Source organism: Saccostrea cucullata, unplaced genomic scaffold, assembly GCF_032062105.1.
Source record: "Saccostrea cucullata isolate Sc308-1 unplaced genomic scaffold, CSIRO_AGI_Scuc_v1 ctg8802, whole genome shotgun sequence".
NCBI lineage: Eukaryota > Metazoa > Mollusca > Bivalvia > Ostreida > Ostreidae > Saccostrea > Saccostrea cuccullata.
In genome coordinates, this window is record NW_026926438.1 from 1 (window position 1) to 17,962 (window position 17,962).

Below are 17,962 nucleotides of genomic sequence, written 5' to 3' on the forward strand. Positions count from 1 at the left end.
TCACAGTGACTTACTTTTCATATATATGTTTTAAGGCCCCAAGATGCACCAACTTACAAGATTTGGTGATTCTTAACCTCTCAGTGTCTGAAATAATGGGATTAAATGTTTTAGATAAGATTAGCCATAAAATTCAAACAGTAGGTAACAGTGACCTACTTTTAAGCAGATGTTTTTTTAGGACCCAAGATGCATCAACTGATAAAGTGTGAGGATCATAGGCCTTAAAGTGTTCAAAATATGCCTCAAAATCAATTTGAAAACAAAAGCCTGTAAAATTTAAAAAGCAGGTCACTGTGACCTACTTTTGTGTTAACATGATGTGATTTGCATAAGTTTTAAGGTGCATCAACTTACAAAATTTGATGATTTTAGTAAGCAAAATAACAATGTTTTTATTATGTGTAAATTTTGATCAACTTTGAAATGAGTTTAAGACCACGCCTTTTACCCCAGGGTCATGCTGTGAACAATTTTTTATCTTCAACATATCCTGACCCTTGTATGTAAGTTTGGTAAAACTCTGCCTGGTGGTTCTGGAGAAGAAGATTTTTTAGCAACCAGTACTTTTGGGTTTTATTTCCTGATTATCTCCCCTTGTTTTAAGGTCCCATCCCTAGTTTTAGTATAAATAATAGCCCTTGGGCCAAGGATACACCATGACAAATTTGACAATCATGAGCCAAGGGGTTCTTGAGTTATGGCCCATATTCTAAAAAATTTACTGCACACGGCACGACACACAAATGGCCAAAGCATTAGCTCTTTGAGCCTTTGGCTCAGAAAAGCTTACAAGAGACCCATGGGCCACATCACTCCCCAGAGTAACTTTGGTGATGCAGCTCTTTACCAGATTTCCCCTCTTCTTATATCTATTGTGGCCCCTTACCCCCTCCCCCACCACCCCACCCCATCTTGATTTTAATAATTTGGAATCAACACCACCCCAGGATGCTTCCACCTAAGTTTCATCTTTCCTGGCCCACTGGTTCTTGAGAAGATTTTTAATTATTTTTCCTATATATTTCTTTGTAAAACTTGAATTTCCTAGTGTAGCCCCACCCTACCCCCTGGGTCATGATTTTTAAAATTTAGATTCTTCACTACCCCAGGATGCTTCCACATTAGTTTCAGCTTTTCTGGCCCACGGGTTCTTGAGAAGGAGTTTTATTTTTAAAGAGATTTTTCCCATAAATTTCTATGTACAACTTGGATTTTCTATTGTGGCTCCGCCCTACCCCCAGGGTCATGATTTTAACAATTTAGAATCTACTCTAGGCAATATAGATATAGGTATCTCTTATAATAGAAGATACTTCCACATAAGTTTTAGCTTTTCTGGCCAAGTGGTTCCTTAGAAGAAGATTTTTTAATGACCCCACCCTATTTTTGTCTTTTCTCGATTATCTCCCCTTGGAAGAGGACATGGCCCTTTATTTTAATAATTTAAACTACCCATCTCCCTTCGGTTCAGGTGAGCTAAAAATATGAATGATAATTATGTTTTTTTTACTTTGGTTAACATTGACTAAGATGTTCTGGAGATGTCTAAATTTTTAAAAAATTATGCACTTTTACAAAAAAAATCAGGCAAAGTCATATGAGCAATTAATATCAATAAAACACTGACCCTGTGTATCCACCCCCTTTCTCCCAGCTCGACCAATCATCTGCTTGTAAGTCAGGAAGTCTATGGTTTTCCCATGGAAGATTGGGGTCCTGATGATAACACGGCGGGCAGGAAGATTGACCCCGGAGGACAGGGTGGAGGTAGCTACCAGGACCTTAACTGACCCATGTCTGAAGGCCCCTTCTAATATGTCTCTCTCATCAAAGGTCAAACCTGCAAGATCAAACGTCAAATCTGCAAGACCAAAGGTCAAAACTGCAAGATCAAAGGTCAAACCTGCAAGATCAAATCAAACCTGCACAATTAACATTACTGAAAATGTTGGATTATTACTGATGCTGTGCTGTCCTTGCTGATTAATACTGATATTTACCGATATCATTGTGGTTGTTGCTGATAATTTTAGCTGTTACTGATAAATACTGATAATTACTGAAGTTTACTTTAATGTTGAGTTTGATAGATACAATAACCAAAATTGGCAAATATTTGCCCATTCTTTCACTTCTTGATAAAAAAAAACCCATCAACTGTCAATCACATTACCTGCATGGTGATATGCCACCCCATATGGCACAGTCTTCCCCAGGGTAGAGTCTAACCCCACAGGAGTCCTCCTCAGTTGTTCTACGACCTCCATCAGGGAGGGTCTGTTCAGGGGTAAAGGGGAGGAACAGTCTGTCTCAGGACCTGACAATGTATAGAATTCATCACAGAATATTTACATTTCCAATGTCTTTGACCGAGATAACATTACCAAATGTAAATGTACTTTATTTCCCCATCAATGTATTGGCGCGGTTCCAAAAAAACCACGTGCAGGGTGGGACAAACAGCTAGACAGAAGCAGGGCTTGGAGCACGTGGATTGGAGGAATTAAAGCATGTAAATATAAGGAATAACTGTCAGATTTTTCAATTTCATGAAGATGATCAATCGATTGGCTTGCGTGATAATTTGCATTTCACTTCATGAAATCGAAAAAGAAGACAGTTATTCCTTAAGTTAAGTATGATTTATCACAGAGTAAAGATGAATTAATCAGAGTAAAGCATAAATTACAAAGTAAACCAAAATTTATCAAACACTGAACCTTGATAACATATAGATAGTACCTCTGTTCCATTACCGTAAATCTGGAAATTTTTACGTCGATTTATTTTTGCGAATTAGGGTCAAAAAGCTGTTGAATAATTTTTACACTTCAAATTTTTGCGAATTGTCACGGGTGCTAAAAATAAAAATTACTGAAGATTTTCATATCAGGTTATGTTTCAAATAATATGCCCTGTTAGAATACCACCAATATACTCATATCGTGGCAAGATATTGCAAAATCGCTCCGAAACAATTTTGATAAAAATACAAAAGGATTTGCACTGAAAATAATTTCTAAGTCAATTATAACAAACATTTTAGAGGTTATGTATGCCTTTTAACCTAAAGTATAATCCAAATGAAGAAAAAAAATAACTAATTTTTCTCAACATTTGGTTTTTCTCACCTAAAATTTACACGCTGCGTTTACATTTGGAACTTTCTAGTAAATGCACTGAGTTTGAGTTATCGCCCGTGTTGATACACGGTTAGATAAAATGACAGTTCTCTCTTTATTGGCAAATTAATTGATTAAAATAATTAAAAAGGGGCATACCGCCTCAGTGCTTGTCAAATCATCGGACGATATTGCATATAATGAGAGCACGGGTAATTAACTTGTAGCTATAGTAGACTAGAGTAAACAGGTTTATTTTAAAAATGACAGGTGCTTACCGACACCTATTCACTGAGTTAAAAAAAGACACGAGTTCTCAGAAAAAAATTTTTTCGCATGTTGAATTATTTTTAAGAAAAATATTTTTGCGAATTCAATGCCCGCGCAAATTTGCTAAAAATTTAGCTACAGTAAAAATTTCCAGATTTACGGTATAGAGACAGTCTAGGACACATACATTGTACATACCACTTAGGAAAACATGCTTTTCTTTTCATCCTCACCTTTCTTCAGAATGTTGTAAAACTCCCTGGCAATCGTCTCTGCCAACTTCTCACACCAGTTTTTAGTTGGACAGAAAATAAGCACTGAGTGTCCCCCAGCCAATGTTTCTAAACACAGCGGAATCACATGATCTGTATCCCCCTTAGATATACTATCTTTAAAGATGTCAACTATCATTTGCCAGAGGAAAAAAGTTTTTATTATTTGATCATTTTTATATATATTTCTATGGAGCTCTTCTTCTAAATGAGATCAACATAGTCTGAAAATGGCAACAACCACCCAGCCCACTAAACATGAGTTGAACTTTCCGTATCTGAAACACCTATATATATCTTGTTGATGCTGTATGACAACAGACCTAGCTTGTTGAGGCTGTTTTCCTCCATCAGTCGGTTTATCAGTCCGTTTCCTTTCTCTATGGTACACACCGCTATGTCCACCTGACTGAGCCCCCCAGGAGGGGAGTAACTCCCCATAAACCCGCTCACCACCACCCTAACATCCTGGAACAACTGCTGTAAACCAACAATAAAAAGATTTAGAGTAACTCCCAATAAATCCGCTCACTACCACCCCTACATCCTGGTACAACTGCTAAAAACAAAAAATGAAAAGATTAAGTAGAGAATTCTAAGGATAGAGACCTACATATACATAGAGCAATTACTATAAATTTGTACTTAAAGCGAGCGCAAAAAAAGTAGACTAAATTAGATTAACGTGTAAGAACAGAGGAAATTGGAATGAAATCTGTATAACGTCAGCCAAATTTTCCTGCGCAACATTCCCAGAATTCCCTCACACCAAATGTTCCATCCGTATTTATTTAAAAACATACAAAAGACCAAGAATAAATATTCTTTCCCAAGATACGTTTACTTTTCTTAATTTGCACAAAGCTTAAAAGTAACAAAAAATATTTTCATCTACAACGTATTTCATTTAATACTGAACAAGACTTGTCGTCTATTTTAACCAGATGCTCCGCTGTCACCGTAAATTCTGACATCATCTGACGTCACAGTCTAAAATGTCACTTATGTGTCTAGTGAAGTTTGAGGTTCAACGATTCAAAGCTGTGTATAGGACTGCGCTCGCCCCAATGGTTGCATCGTAAAACATATTATGCAATGAATTTTTTACAGTAAAAATTTTGTGAGAAGCGCCATTAGCATGATTAGCAAAATAAAAGTAGTCAATTTAATTTTTTGGTTGATTAAATCCAAGTAAAATGTCTTGATCAGCAGTCTTCTCAGAAATTAATTTTTCTCACGATTTGACTTCTAATAGCCATTTTAGGATAATAAGTACTGGCAAAAAATAAGGAATCTACAGTATAACCTACTTGTAAAAAAAAAAAAAAAAACAAGAGACCCAAGGGCCTTGAATCGCTCTTCTGATAAATTGTACAACCTATCACTTGTATTTGAAGCCTCTAACCCTAAGTATCCTATTAAAGACCCAAGTTGCATCACCTGACAAAGTTTGATGATTCTTGGCCAATTAGGACTAGTTTTTGGTCTACATTCTTGGAAAACCCAAGATGCATCAACTGACAAAGTATGATGATTCTAAACTGATAAGTACTAGAAAGATACATAAATATAGCCATAAAATGTCAAAAGTAGGTCACTGTGACCTAGCTGCAGATCTGTAGCGTTATGGTTTTTTAAGACTACTATAAAAAAAAAACCATAACGCTACAGATCTGCAGCTAACTGTGACCTACTTTTTGGTCGACAGTCTCGGGAAACCCAAAATGCATCAACTGACAAAGTTTGATGATTCTAAGCCAATAAAGTACCGGAGATACTAAAATATAGCCATAAAATGTCGAAAGTAGGTCATCGTGACCTTAATTTTGGTTGACATTATTTAGAGTCCCAAGATGCATCTGCTGACCAAGTTTGGTAATTCTAAGCCAATAAATACCTGAGATATTCAAAAGAAGGTCACTGTGACCTACTTTTTGATAGACATTCTCCGAAAACTAGTGTTGGCAAATTGGACGATTTTTAGTAACCGGTTACTAGCTTCATCTTCCGATCGAGTACCCAGTTACTCGGATGATTTTTGGTAAAAGTATCTATTATTTATCTTATTCTTTACTTATCGGTAGTAGTAATGCGCAAATATACTGTATAGGGACAATATATTTACAATACACACATACGATATCGTCAAAGATTTTCGATTTTAAAATGAAGAAAATAATTAGGGAATTCGACACACAAAGACAAAAAAAATACGTCAGCGTCAATCACCATTTTTTACTTTCTTTTTCAGCCCCCGAAATATGTCGCAATCAAGGAGAATAATTATTTACATATTCCATAATTAATAATTAATATGTGGAGTGTCCAGTAAATCGCTGGTTTTCGAATAATTTAAGCTTAGGTGATTTAACAGATTTTGAATCAGCTGTTCTTTTGTTACAACTCTAAACTTATTATGTCTGCGGCGGCATCTCTCTAAATTATCAAATGAGGTTATTATAACTCAGGCCTTCAAAATATGTATACCCCAGGCAATCAAAGCTATTAATTATATAAACTGTGAAAACTAATCAAAACAATTTGATTCGATACAACCATGCACTAGATCAAATCTAACGGTACCTAAAATTAGGGAAATGTGAAAGTTAGTATACATTTATCAATTATAAAACATTCATTTTCTATGCTTTTACTATGTATAATTTATTTCATCCGAGTAACCGAATAGCAGTTTTACTAACCGATACTCTCAACGTCGACGGTTAACCGGGTACTCGTTGCCAACACTACCGAAAACCCAAGATGCATAAGTATGATGATTCTAAACTGATAAGTACTAGAGATACATAAATATAGCCATAAAATGTCAAAAGTAGGTCACTGTGACCTACTTTTTGGTTGACATTCTCCGAAAACCCAAGATGCATCAACTGACAAAGTATGATGATTCTAAACCAATAAGTACTAGAGATACATAAATATAGCCATAAAATGTCAAAAGTAGGTCACTGTGACCTACTTTTTGGTCAACATTCTTCAAAAACCCAAGAAGCATCAACTGATTAAGTTTGATGATTCAAAGCCAATAAGTACTGGAGATACTTAAATATATCCATAAAATGTCGAATGTAGGTCACATTGACCTAATTTTTGGTCGTCACTCTTTGAAAACCGTAGATGTATCAACTCACAAAGTTTGATGATTCTAAGCCAATAAATACCTAAGATAATTAAATATAGCCATAAAATGTCGAAAGTAGGTCAAAGTGACCTACTTTTTGGTCAACATTTTTCAGAGTCCCAAGATGCATCTCCTGACCAAGTTTGATGATTGTAGGTCTGAAGGTAATCAAATTATTCCTTTTAAACAATTTGAAAACAAATGCCTGCAAAATTCTAAAAGTAGTTCACAGTGACCTACTTTTTCTTTAAAATGTTTTAAGGTCTCAAGATGCAGCAACTTAAAAGATTTGATGATTCTAACCCTTTCAGTGCCTGAAATAATGGGATTAAATGTTTTAAAAAGGATAAGTCATAAAGTTCAAAAGGTAGGTCATGGTGACCTACTTTTAAGTTGACTTTGCTCAAGGACCCAGGATGCATCAACTGACTAAGTTTGATGATCATAGGCCTTAAGGTGTCCAAAATATGCCTTCAAATCAATTTGAAAACAAATGCCTGCAAAATTAAAAAAGTAGGTCACCGTGACCTACTTTTGAATTAACATGATGTGAAGTCCAAAGATGCATCAACTTACAAGATTTGATGATCCTAGTCCTTATAGTAAGCAAAATATAGACATTTTTATTAATTGTAAATTTAGGTCAACTTTAAAGTGACCTTGAGACCACGCCCTTTGCCCCAGGGTCATGCCTTGAACAATTTTTAATCTTCAACATATTCTGACCCTTGTAAGTAAGTTTGGTGAAAATCTGCCCGGTGGTTCTGGAGGAGAAGATTTTTTAGCAACCAGTACTTTTGGTTTCATTTTCCTGATTGTTGCGAACTGTCGCAATTATAACTGTTTTCTAGAAATTTAATGATGTACATGTATAATCTAGAATTTTCTATATGATTCATGAATGAGTTTTCAAGAAGTTTCTAGAATATGTCAGAATGTGATGACCTAGAATTTTATAGAAGTTTCTATTCTAGATGTTTCTTTAATACTATATATATGAGTTTTTGGGATCTTAAATTACGATTGAGTTTATCGATTTTGTATTGATTTTACATTGAAGAAATATTGAAAACAAATCAGAAACCATCTGATTATCTTAGCCAATGTGGTATTGAGATTGTTAACCCTTGTGGATTTGTTATTGCCTTTAATCGTCATAATAAATTATAAAAAGAAGATTTCCGTGTGATTGTGATTCGCCACACTGATTATCTCCCCTTGATTTGGGGTCCCAACCCTTATTTTAGTATAAATGGTAGCCCTTGGGCGAAGGATACCCTGTGACAAATTTGACACTGATTGGCCAAGGGGTTCTTGAGTTATGGCCCATATTCTAACAAGAGGCCCACGGGCCTTATAGGTCACCTGAGCATTATGCAACAACTTTCAAGTTATTGAATTTGATTCAGATGCTATATGGCATTCACAATTTTGAAAGAGGGACCATTGATCATCATAACAATACACTTAGCAGTTGCTTAGCTTGGTTACTGAATACCCATATGCAGGGTAGGGGAACAATATTGCATTTTCTAACTAATCAGTAATATTCAGCAATAATCAGTAGTGCCCCTAACACTGTGACATAAACCCCTGACCCTAGGTCCACACATTGCACAAATTTTAAAAAGGCACCCTTAAAATCACCTATCAAAAAATAAATAAATGATTTATAAATATAAAGGAGCAGATTTCAAACATTTAATTCATTTTCAGTATATAAGTAGAGCCCCCCCACCCCTGACCCTGGGGCCTTGAATTCACAATTCTGCAAGATTTGGGCCCTTGCTCATTATAACTATTTAAGTATTTAATCTGCTTTATACCCAGAGACAGAGAAGAAAATTTTCATAGATTTAATGTATTTTCACTATATAATCAATAGAGTCCCGCCCTAACACCAGAGCCCCTGACCCTTGGGCCATAACATTCATAATTTTAGAAGAGGCACTCTTGCTCATCATAACTATGCACTTAGTTAATTTATTTAATACCCAGGAGCAGTGAACAGATTTTCAAAGAATTCATGCATTTTCACTTACGGGTATAATATAATCAATTGACCCTGGGGCCATAAAATGCACAATTTTGGTAGAGGCACTCTTGCTCATCATAACTATGCACTTAGTTAGTTTATTTGATACCTAGGAGCAGAATAGAAGATTTTGAAAGAAGTCATGTATTGTCATTATATAATCAACATGATCAATAGAGCATTCCCCCCCCAACACCAGAACCCTTGACCCTGGGGCTATAAAATTCACAATTTTGGTAAAAGCACTCTTGCTCATCATAACTATGCACTTAGTTAGTTTATTTAATACAAAGGGGCAGAGAAGAAGATTTTCAAAGAAATCATGTATTTTCACTATATAATCAATAGAGCCCCCTCCTTAAACCAGAACCCCTGACCCTGGGGTCATAAAATTCCCAATTTTGGTAGAGGTACTCTTGCTCATCATGGCTATGCACTTAGTTGGTTTATTTAATACCCAGGAGCAGAGAAGAAGATTTTAAAATAAATAATGCATTTTCACTATATACTTATTTAGCCCTGCCATATCTCTAGAACCCCTGACCCCAGGGCCATGAATTTCACAGTTTTGGTAGAGGACTCAATACTGATTACAATCATGCAAACAGTTTGACTGCTTGATGTCCAGGAGTAAAGAAGAAGATTTTTAAAGATTGCATTAATTTTAGTGATTTTGGCCCCACCCCTCAGGCCCCAGGGGGGCAGGGATCATGAAATTCAAAATTTTTGTTCCCCTTTACCCAAAGATGCTTTGTGTGAAATTTGGTTAAAATTGGTTCAGTGGTTTCAGAGAAGAAGCTTAAAATGTTCAATTGTTAACACACAACGGACGATGACGAACGAAAACGGATAGCAATAGGTCACCTGAGTTTACTCAGGTGACCTAAAAAGTTAATGCACACCGCACAAATGGCCATAGCATTAGCTCTTTGAGCCTTTGGCTCAGAAGAGTTAAAAAGCAGCTGACCTAGTTACCTGTCAATATGAATGTCAGGAACAACTTACCTGTAAATAGAACATCTTCTCTCTGGCCACAGACACAAAAGGTAAGATAAAGATGGCTTTTTTCTTTGTCTCTAGGACTCGCTTCAGGACCAGGAGCTCAGCCACCATTGTTTTACCAGCACTAGTGGGGGCTGAGTATACCAGGTTACCTCCCCCTAGAATTATATGGAAATAAAAAGATAGATAACTCTGCAGAATAACAATGGGGGGCCAAGTATACCAGGTTACCTCCCCCTAGAATTACACAGAAATAAATAACAAAGATAAATAACTTTCAGGGGTAGAAACTCCCTAAAATTATGACTCTCAAATTACAAAGATAGATAACTCTGAAGAATTACAGTGGGGGCTGAGTAAACAAGGTTACCTCCCCCTAGAATTACATAGATATAAAAAAGATAACTTCACAGAATAACAGTGGGAGCTGAGTATACCAGGTTACCTCCCCCATAATTACACAGAAATAACAAAGATAGATAACTCTGCTGAATAACAGTGGGGGCTAAGTATACCAGGGTACCTACCCCTAGAATAATACACAAATTAATGTTGATACAAATAACATTAATAATAAAGATAAATAACTCTGCAGAACAATTGTTGGGTGGGGGGGGTGGAGGGGCTGAGTATACAAGGTTACCTCCCCCATAGATAAACACAAAACAATGACAATACAATCAAGAAAGATAATTCTGCTGAGTAATTATATCTGATCATGAAAAAGAGGACATGGAAGATGATGCTCACTAGATACCATGGCACCTGATCCCAACACTGATGTTTTAGAGGTCAGTGTTTGCTCTGATTCTCCTAAGTGGACTTTTGAGGTTGGATTTTGTTTGTTATCTCAATAGTTCTTTTTAATAAATTCATAAAATTTTATGAATGAAATTTTCATGCATGTGATAAAAACTATTATTATATAGTCTATTTATAGTCCCTGTATAATCTATACAAACGCAAACAGTTCATAACACTACATATTCACCGGATTTTAGGCCGTATTCACTGGAGGGTCAATGCGCGTGCAATGGCATTGTGACGTCACAATCAAAATATCAAACAACGTTGTAAACGATGGTTGCAACGGCCGCAGCGAGCTACGTATCTGTGCAGAAAAACAATTAATCAAACCTTTATCAGGATTATTTTTTAACATCTGAACGTCTTACACATAGCAAAACCTGGAAAGGAAAACACGGAGGCTACAAACAGTAATCTGGAGATTTTTTTTATTTTCAACAATGGAAGATCGCAAATGAAAATGGTGTCGTCATACAACCTTCAATGTCTTATCTATTCAAATCACGACTATATAATAAAACAATTATGGACTTCACCTCGGTCAATATGAATATTTTTCTGGTGAATAACAAACCATATTCAACACCAAAAGAGTCCATAATTGTATAATATTTTATATACTAGTATTCTTCAAGACATTTTTAAAAAAAAATAATGTTGCCACTATAAATCATCATTGATTGGGAACGCAGAAACAAATTTTTTTTTACGCCTAACTTTCTAGATTATACAAAAAATGTTAGTGGTTTTTGACAAAGATGTAGAACTCTGCAGATAAATATTTGTTGGTCATTAAAACACAATGTACAGGTAACTCTGATGAGTAAATATCCTAATTCATTACAATCTCACTCACCTAGAACCCCGGGTAAACACAGACATTCTGCTTGCCAGGAAAACATTGAGGTGATCCCCTTATCTGTGTACTGTTTTAACACAGGCTCAGGAAGTCCCCAGTTACTTAATAACAGCTTGTCTTCTGTCAAACCCCAATCTGTATAAAAGAAATGTAGATGTTGAACATATATACAGACCTACCTAGTAATTTATATTTGTAATGTATACATAATCTGTTTTTGTTTCACTTATATAAACATCAAATATTTAGTTTCTAACATGTCTAATGTCTACATGATATTCTCTATTTCTTTCATTCACACCAGAGACACCAACTGTCATTCTATGTTTTCGTATTTAGAGCTTAATACTATATGCATGAAAATTTTTGCCCTGTTTTATATTCATCCCATTCATACAAACAGGTGGGTGAATTTAAAACGGGGTGAATTCATAGAACACTAGCAAAATTTCTTAGTGACAATAGAAATGCGACTGGGCAATAATAAAATGGGTCGGGGTGAAATTGGTTGCAAGTGTGAAAGTGCAAAAATAATCATATATCGATTTCTCTTTTTTGCCTTAAAAATGTTCTTGTTTAAACAACCATCAACTCTTGGCTCACACACATTGTCTCAGATTTTGAATAAGGCCTAAAAAAAATATGTTTGTTTCCTGTAACCCGACCGACCCATTCAAAGAAGAAGGTATTGTTTTAGCTTTATTGCGCCCTAAAAATGTAATGACATCAAAAACTTTTGAAACTGGCTTAAATATTAGTTAAATAAATGACTCTGATAAATCAGGAAAGAATATGTCATGAAGGTCTACCATTCTGCAAATATGACGTCATTAATGTGAAGCATTTCTCTATTTTCAACGGAAAAATCCTCAGAATGGCACATTTCAAGGGTGATTTTCCTTTAGAAAACAGTGTCCATAGCCGTCGCCCACGTTAATTTTTTGATATTTTGTGCAAAATTCAATAACAAATCACATATCTCAAGATCTTTGTGGGCGATGCCTATGGATAATGTTATCTGAAAGAAAATTCCATTGAAAATTGGTGTCTTCTGCAACTTTTTAAGAAAATACAGGAAAATGCACATGTTTATGACGTCATATTTAGCATTTAAAAACACATATAAGAAAAATGACTTGTATGATTTTTCTGTATTGAATTTCAATTATTTAAAAAGCATTAGTTTTCAACTTTTACTCCAGTTTCATTTTTTAGACAATCACAGGGCAAAATGTGTATGGAAACCATACCTTCTTCTTACCCACGAGTGGATTTTTTTTTTTCTGACAAATGGCAAAACTTCGTTTGATCAATATGCTGATTCCATTTAAAAAAAAAATTAGCTTGTAGCTTAACTTGAGACATAAAATATGTCAACCTAGTTTAAATTTACCTTAGTTTTAAAGAGTAATCATTATTGTAACAACAATTTTCTGAAGTTCGTTTTCTCAGAGACATATAAGAGTCTCTTATATGTCTCTGGTTTTCTGCCGCTTGGCAGCCATTTTGGATGCCATGTTGGGTGTCCACTGTAAATATGACACCTGGTATATTCAGTCCGGGGATGTTTGACCATTCATAAGCAAAAAAAAACAAAAAAGAAAAAAAAAGAATTCCCGACCTACCGACCTTGAATTTATTTGGAATGTTACAGCTGGACACAAACATATTTTTTTTAGGCCTAAATCATTACACTCACCAAATTCTATCATCTCCTGATTTTCAGCCACCCTTTCCTGTGTTTCAGAACTCACATCACCGATATTTTCATCTGCCCTTGACCTTTGACCTTTCAGATCAAGGTCGATCACATTATTTTCTTCCTCTAAACCCCCTTCACCTTCCTTTACTTTGTCGATGACAATTTCATTTAACACATTCCTTGGTTTCTTTCTGTTGGACTTTCCCCCTCTACTGAGTCTAACAGAGCTATCTGCTGTGGCGGGGGTCAGGTTTTCCTCCCCTTTCTTTGTACTGGAGGATTTGTTCTGGGACGGGAAGGGGGAGAGGAAGCTGTCATTTAGGGGACTCTGGAGGGTGAACAGGGACTTCATCAGCTGGGACTGTCGTCTTGGTAACGGGGTCACACATCCTGGTGTTGAAGTCAGGCCAGCTCTGATCTTATTGGCTAAAATGTGAGGACAACACAGAATAAACCAAACAGTAATGAATGATAATTTCCCATAAATATCTTCAAACAGGGATTTTTGTTTGTTGTCATTGTGTATATCTTGTGTACCTTGTATGAAAATCGCACCGACCTTTGAAATAACATACAGGCTTTTGATGCCTACCGCATATGCCAACGTGATAAAGAAGCAATCAAAGCGTTCTTTTTTAATTTATAAGAATATTCCATAAATATATTGTAGAATGTAGGCGTACTTTTTTCCACTGGGTCATAATTCCGCAGAACCTCAATTTCTGTTTAATCTGCGAGTAGAAAGAATTTATGCAGATTTCCTAGACTGTCACTACATGTATATGCTTTACATTGATATCAAGTGCGCTTGGACAAATTTCTGCAGAAAATTTGTGACCGCGTACATAGGATAAACTAATACCACCAGGATAAAGTACTTCTACAGTAATAAATCTATCAAATAATTAAATAAATGATTAAAAAATCATGCCTATATATAACAATTTTAATTTTAAAAGGGGAATTTAATTTCCCAACTTCAATGGATAATTCTAATTTCAGTGTCAAAATATGAGTTAACGTTTACATTTATTACTCCATAATTAACAAAATAACTGACCTGCGTTTGAAGCTAGTATCATGGATTTAAATAATATTTTTTGCAAGAGTCAAGTGAAAAATTTACATTTTAAAACAAAGCCTGATGATTTTGTATGGCTTTTGATATTTTATGTACGGGAGAGGACTACATGTAGTTTTTGGAACTTGTGTTGACATGTTGTCAATAAAATATGTTCAAAACAAAACAATACAGACCAGTACGTGTCGCTTTTCTTTGAGACATGCATTATGGTGATGAAGTAAGGGTATAATAACCAGTTTTAGAAGAAAATTACTCTGATTATAACATCTTGCTTTGCATTTCATTTTTGAAATTATGAATCTCAAAAGAAAAAAGTACAATGTAGATGATTCCATTCCCTATTCACACATAGCTATCAGGGAATCATCCCCGGTCCGAACTCCCTGGCTATAAGTTTAATTTTCATTAACCAAAAAAAAAACTTACTTATGATCCACTTTCTTTTTTCCTTTAGCGTATACGACATCTAATTTAAATTACTTCCCTTTTTGTCGCCAGATGACAAACAGATTTTCATGCTAAATGTATTTTTGTTATATAACATTTGATTATTAAGAAACACACAGGATATTAAGATTGTTGAATTATTAAATAATATTGATTTTAAAAGAAAGAATTTGCAACATCAAGTTAACATGCTTTATTTCATGCATTTAAATTCATGAGGTACATGAAAAAACGGCTTCGTTTTGCAATGTCGTAGGAAAATGCATACAGGTAATACACTCAGGTAAAATCCTGTATGTATAGGAACTATCTATACACAAGCCAGTGTTGTTCTCTCGGGGCTTCTCAGCCGCTTCGATTAAGCTCCATCCCACACCAAACTAACCTGAGGAAAACCGTATGGTTGTAAACCTCGGCCTTTAAATTCCAAATCCCAAGGGACAGGACCCCATTCCCAAAATGAAGTGGAAAATCCCTGCCCATTTAAATGCAGTAAGACTTGTTAATACGGGCACCACTAGTCGATTGAGACAATATCTTAGATTAGACAACATTTTAAACAAATGAATTCAGTGAAATGGACTTCAAGTTAACATGGTATTAGGCAAGTTTTCAGGTTATACAATATTTGGATTAGTCAAGTTTTACTTTAGTTATTAATTTCATTTCAATATTAAATGTTCATAACTTCTGTAATCTACATGTACATCCATAATCAACCCTTATGCTGACCTTTCTGTGACCTTTGAGGCCTCTCCAGTGTCTCCATGGCTACCAGCATCTGTTCATCCAGCTCCGTACAGAAGGAGGAAGAAAACGAGGAATCAATGTCTGATCCTACGTTCTAAAACCAAGACAATCACATGTAAGACATCAATATCTGATTCTACTCTCTAAAACCAACAATAACATTTAAATATAAAGACAAGGCATCAATGTCTGACCATGTGTTCTAAAACCCAGAGAATAACGTTATTATAAAGACAAAGCATCATGTTCTTAAAAAACAACACAATCACAAATAAGAAATCAATATCTGATACAACGTTCTAAAAATTAGAATCAACATAATCACATATGATCAGTAGCATTTTTTGTATGCTGAACACTTACTTTATTGATGTGAGTTGCCATGGCTATAGATTACAATCTGTGATGATCCACGATACTAATCAGCTGTAATCTTGTCATAACTTCTGACTTTTGGTCGCTGTAATCTTGTCATAACCTCTGACATTATTTTGTCATAACCTCTGACCTTTGCTTGCTGTTATCTTGTCATAACAGGCCGTGTCATAACCTCGGAGTCTGACCTATGTTAGCATCTCCATTAGGAATTCTCTTCACCATTACCTCATTCATACATATTCTATCGATAATCCTCTGTCAAAAACAATTCATATGAATATTATTTTTACTTTCTCTCTCTCTCCTCGTCTTGACACAGGCACTTGTTTCGTATACGGGGCACCCCTTCTTATTTTTACCACAAGGTACCAAACTCAATTTCAGGAACCCCCATAATGATTTCAATTTCGTATTTTTTAAAACATATCAATCATTAACCTACTATATTGTTTAAATTGGTATTGTTCGCTTCGAGAGACCTTTTTTCCTGGACAATTATATCGTTTCAGAAGTCTATGGTCGATTCTCTTTATTGTAAACCACTCTTGTGACATGACCCGGCGAGTTTTCCTTTGATGTCAAGCGTACTGTAACTGCGATACAGAACACTTTTTGTGGGCGTTTCTTATGCAAATGAGCAGAAACTGTACTGTATCTGCAAAATATCAACGATACAGTACGGTTTATTTTTAGCGATGACGGAAAGCTGTATCTCTATACAGGAGACATAACAATCGTTCAATTCGCATGATTTATTCAAAATTTGAGGCATAAAATTTTACAACGCAAAGTTATGAATGACGGATTAACAAAAAAAAATAAATAAATAAAAAGAAGAGAGTGTGGCAGTTAATTCACAAATGATTACTTTAATTGACCAAAAAAATGGAAAATCGTATTTCGTGGGGGAGGGGGGGGGGGGTTAGATTAATAATAAACCCAGACTCTATATGCGTGATATCGTTACTTGTTGATAAATTAAAAAGCATATATACGTACACAAGTTTAGCAAATTAATTCACGAAAGCCAAAAAGAAAAAAAGCTCGGAGGGGGGGGGGGGCATACCAAGGCTTACCAGAGAGTGCTGAATCACCCTCTTACTCTGCATTTTATTTAAACATGAAAGTAAAGTACCCCCCTTCCTTTTCATTCATCTGTTTATTTCAATTTTGTATATGACAACCCGTGGAGAACATTGTCAGACATTTCTCTCAGAGTATGATCTCCCCGAAGCATTTTTGATTCAAAAATATTCCCACATGATTCTTATGTATCAAAATGTTTTGCACTAAAAGAATGCTGAACAGAGAAAAAAAACCCTATGCAATCAAATCTAAATTAAATTTTTAGAAAACAAATTATATAATACATCTCATATTTTTCTTAATATTTTAGAATGATAGATACCTGCAGGTCCTGCACGTCTACCCCACTCGGATTTTCAGTTGCGAATGCTTAAAATGAAATACTAAATCAACTTTCTGCAAAATCATCTGATTGGATGAGAGATATGTACCCAAATACGCATGTAAATTAGTGAGATCATTAGAAAGGTCATGTCACAAGTCATTTAGAATACTCGTTTCCTACTGTATCGGAGATACAGGGCGGGGCCCGGCTCGAGCTATCGCTCTCGCCTCCATGAAATTTTACAAATCTGTTATTTAACTTAATGAGACGACGCAATTGCTTCAATATGTCAGATTTTAAAATGTTTCACTGATTATCTTTTAAAATTAGCCATGAGTGATATGACCATGATGGACTGTGCTTTGAGTTACTTTATTATTGTTTATCAAAAAATGAAATAGTTAATTTTATTTGTAAATTAACTCATGTCATATTGTCCTCTGACATATTTTATTTTATCAAATAAACTAAATAGTCATATTGCAGAGTTTATTTGATAAAATGAAATATATTAGGTCTATAAATACATTTTTTTTAAAAAGATTTGAGAGGGATGAAATCGGGCGCGCTTGTCCTTGATATTGTCAGACCCAACGAGAAATAAAGGTATGCAAATCGTAAAGCGGCTTTATCGTCTCTAGCAATTGTTCACCCCAACGTGTGGCTTTGCAATAAGCA

General features: G+C 35.3%; 2 protein-coding genes across 2 annotated transcripts; both read right to left on the bottom strand.

The window, feature by feature from the left end:
- Nucleotides 1–1,630: 1,630 nt before the first annotated feature.
- LOC134271699 (DNA polymerase theta-like) lies at nucleotides 1,631–13,021 on the bottom strand (the record flags this gene model as incomplete). Its single annotated transcript, XM_062753909.1, has 7 exons — nucleotides 12,906–13,021; nucleotides 11,510–11,647; nucleotides 9,850–10,004; nucleotides 3,991–4,147; nucleotides 3,629–3,799; nucleotides 2,177–2,320; nucleotides 1,631–1,843 (listed from the first exon to the last, which is right to left on the bottom strand). Coding segments are annotated over exons 2-7 (886 nt in total), but the record flags the coding sequence as incomplete, so codon positions are not given.
- On the bottom strand, nucleotides 12,902–15,879 carry LOC134271700 (uncharacterized). The gene is made up of 4 exons (XM_062753910.1): nucleotides 15,859–15,879; nucleotides 15,478–15,589; nucleotides 13,212–13,640; nucleotides 12,902–13,056 (listed from the first exon to the last, which is right to left on the bottom strand). Exons 1-4 carry the CDS (start codon nucleotides 15,877–15,879, stop codon nucleotides 12,902–12,904), a joined length of 717 nt encoding a protein of 238 aa, XP_062609894.1.
- Between the last annotated feature and the right edge of the window lie 2,083 nt (nucleotides 15,880–17,962).

Bases quoted from the DNA above. Each gene is read 5' to 3' on its own strand.
- LOC134271700 (XM_062753910.1), bottom strand. From the start codon at position 15,879: ATGGCAACTCACATCAATAAA. The intron at 15,590-15,858 runs GTAAGTGTTCAG...TCTTGGTTTTAG, and splicing joins TGGCAACTCACATCAATAAA to AACGTAGGATCAGACATTGA. The intron at 13,641-15,477 runs GTCAGCATAAGG...CTCACATTTTAG, and splicing joins GCCTCAAAGGTCACAGAAAG to CCAATAAGATCAGAGCTGGC.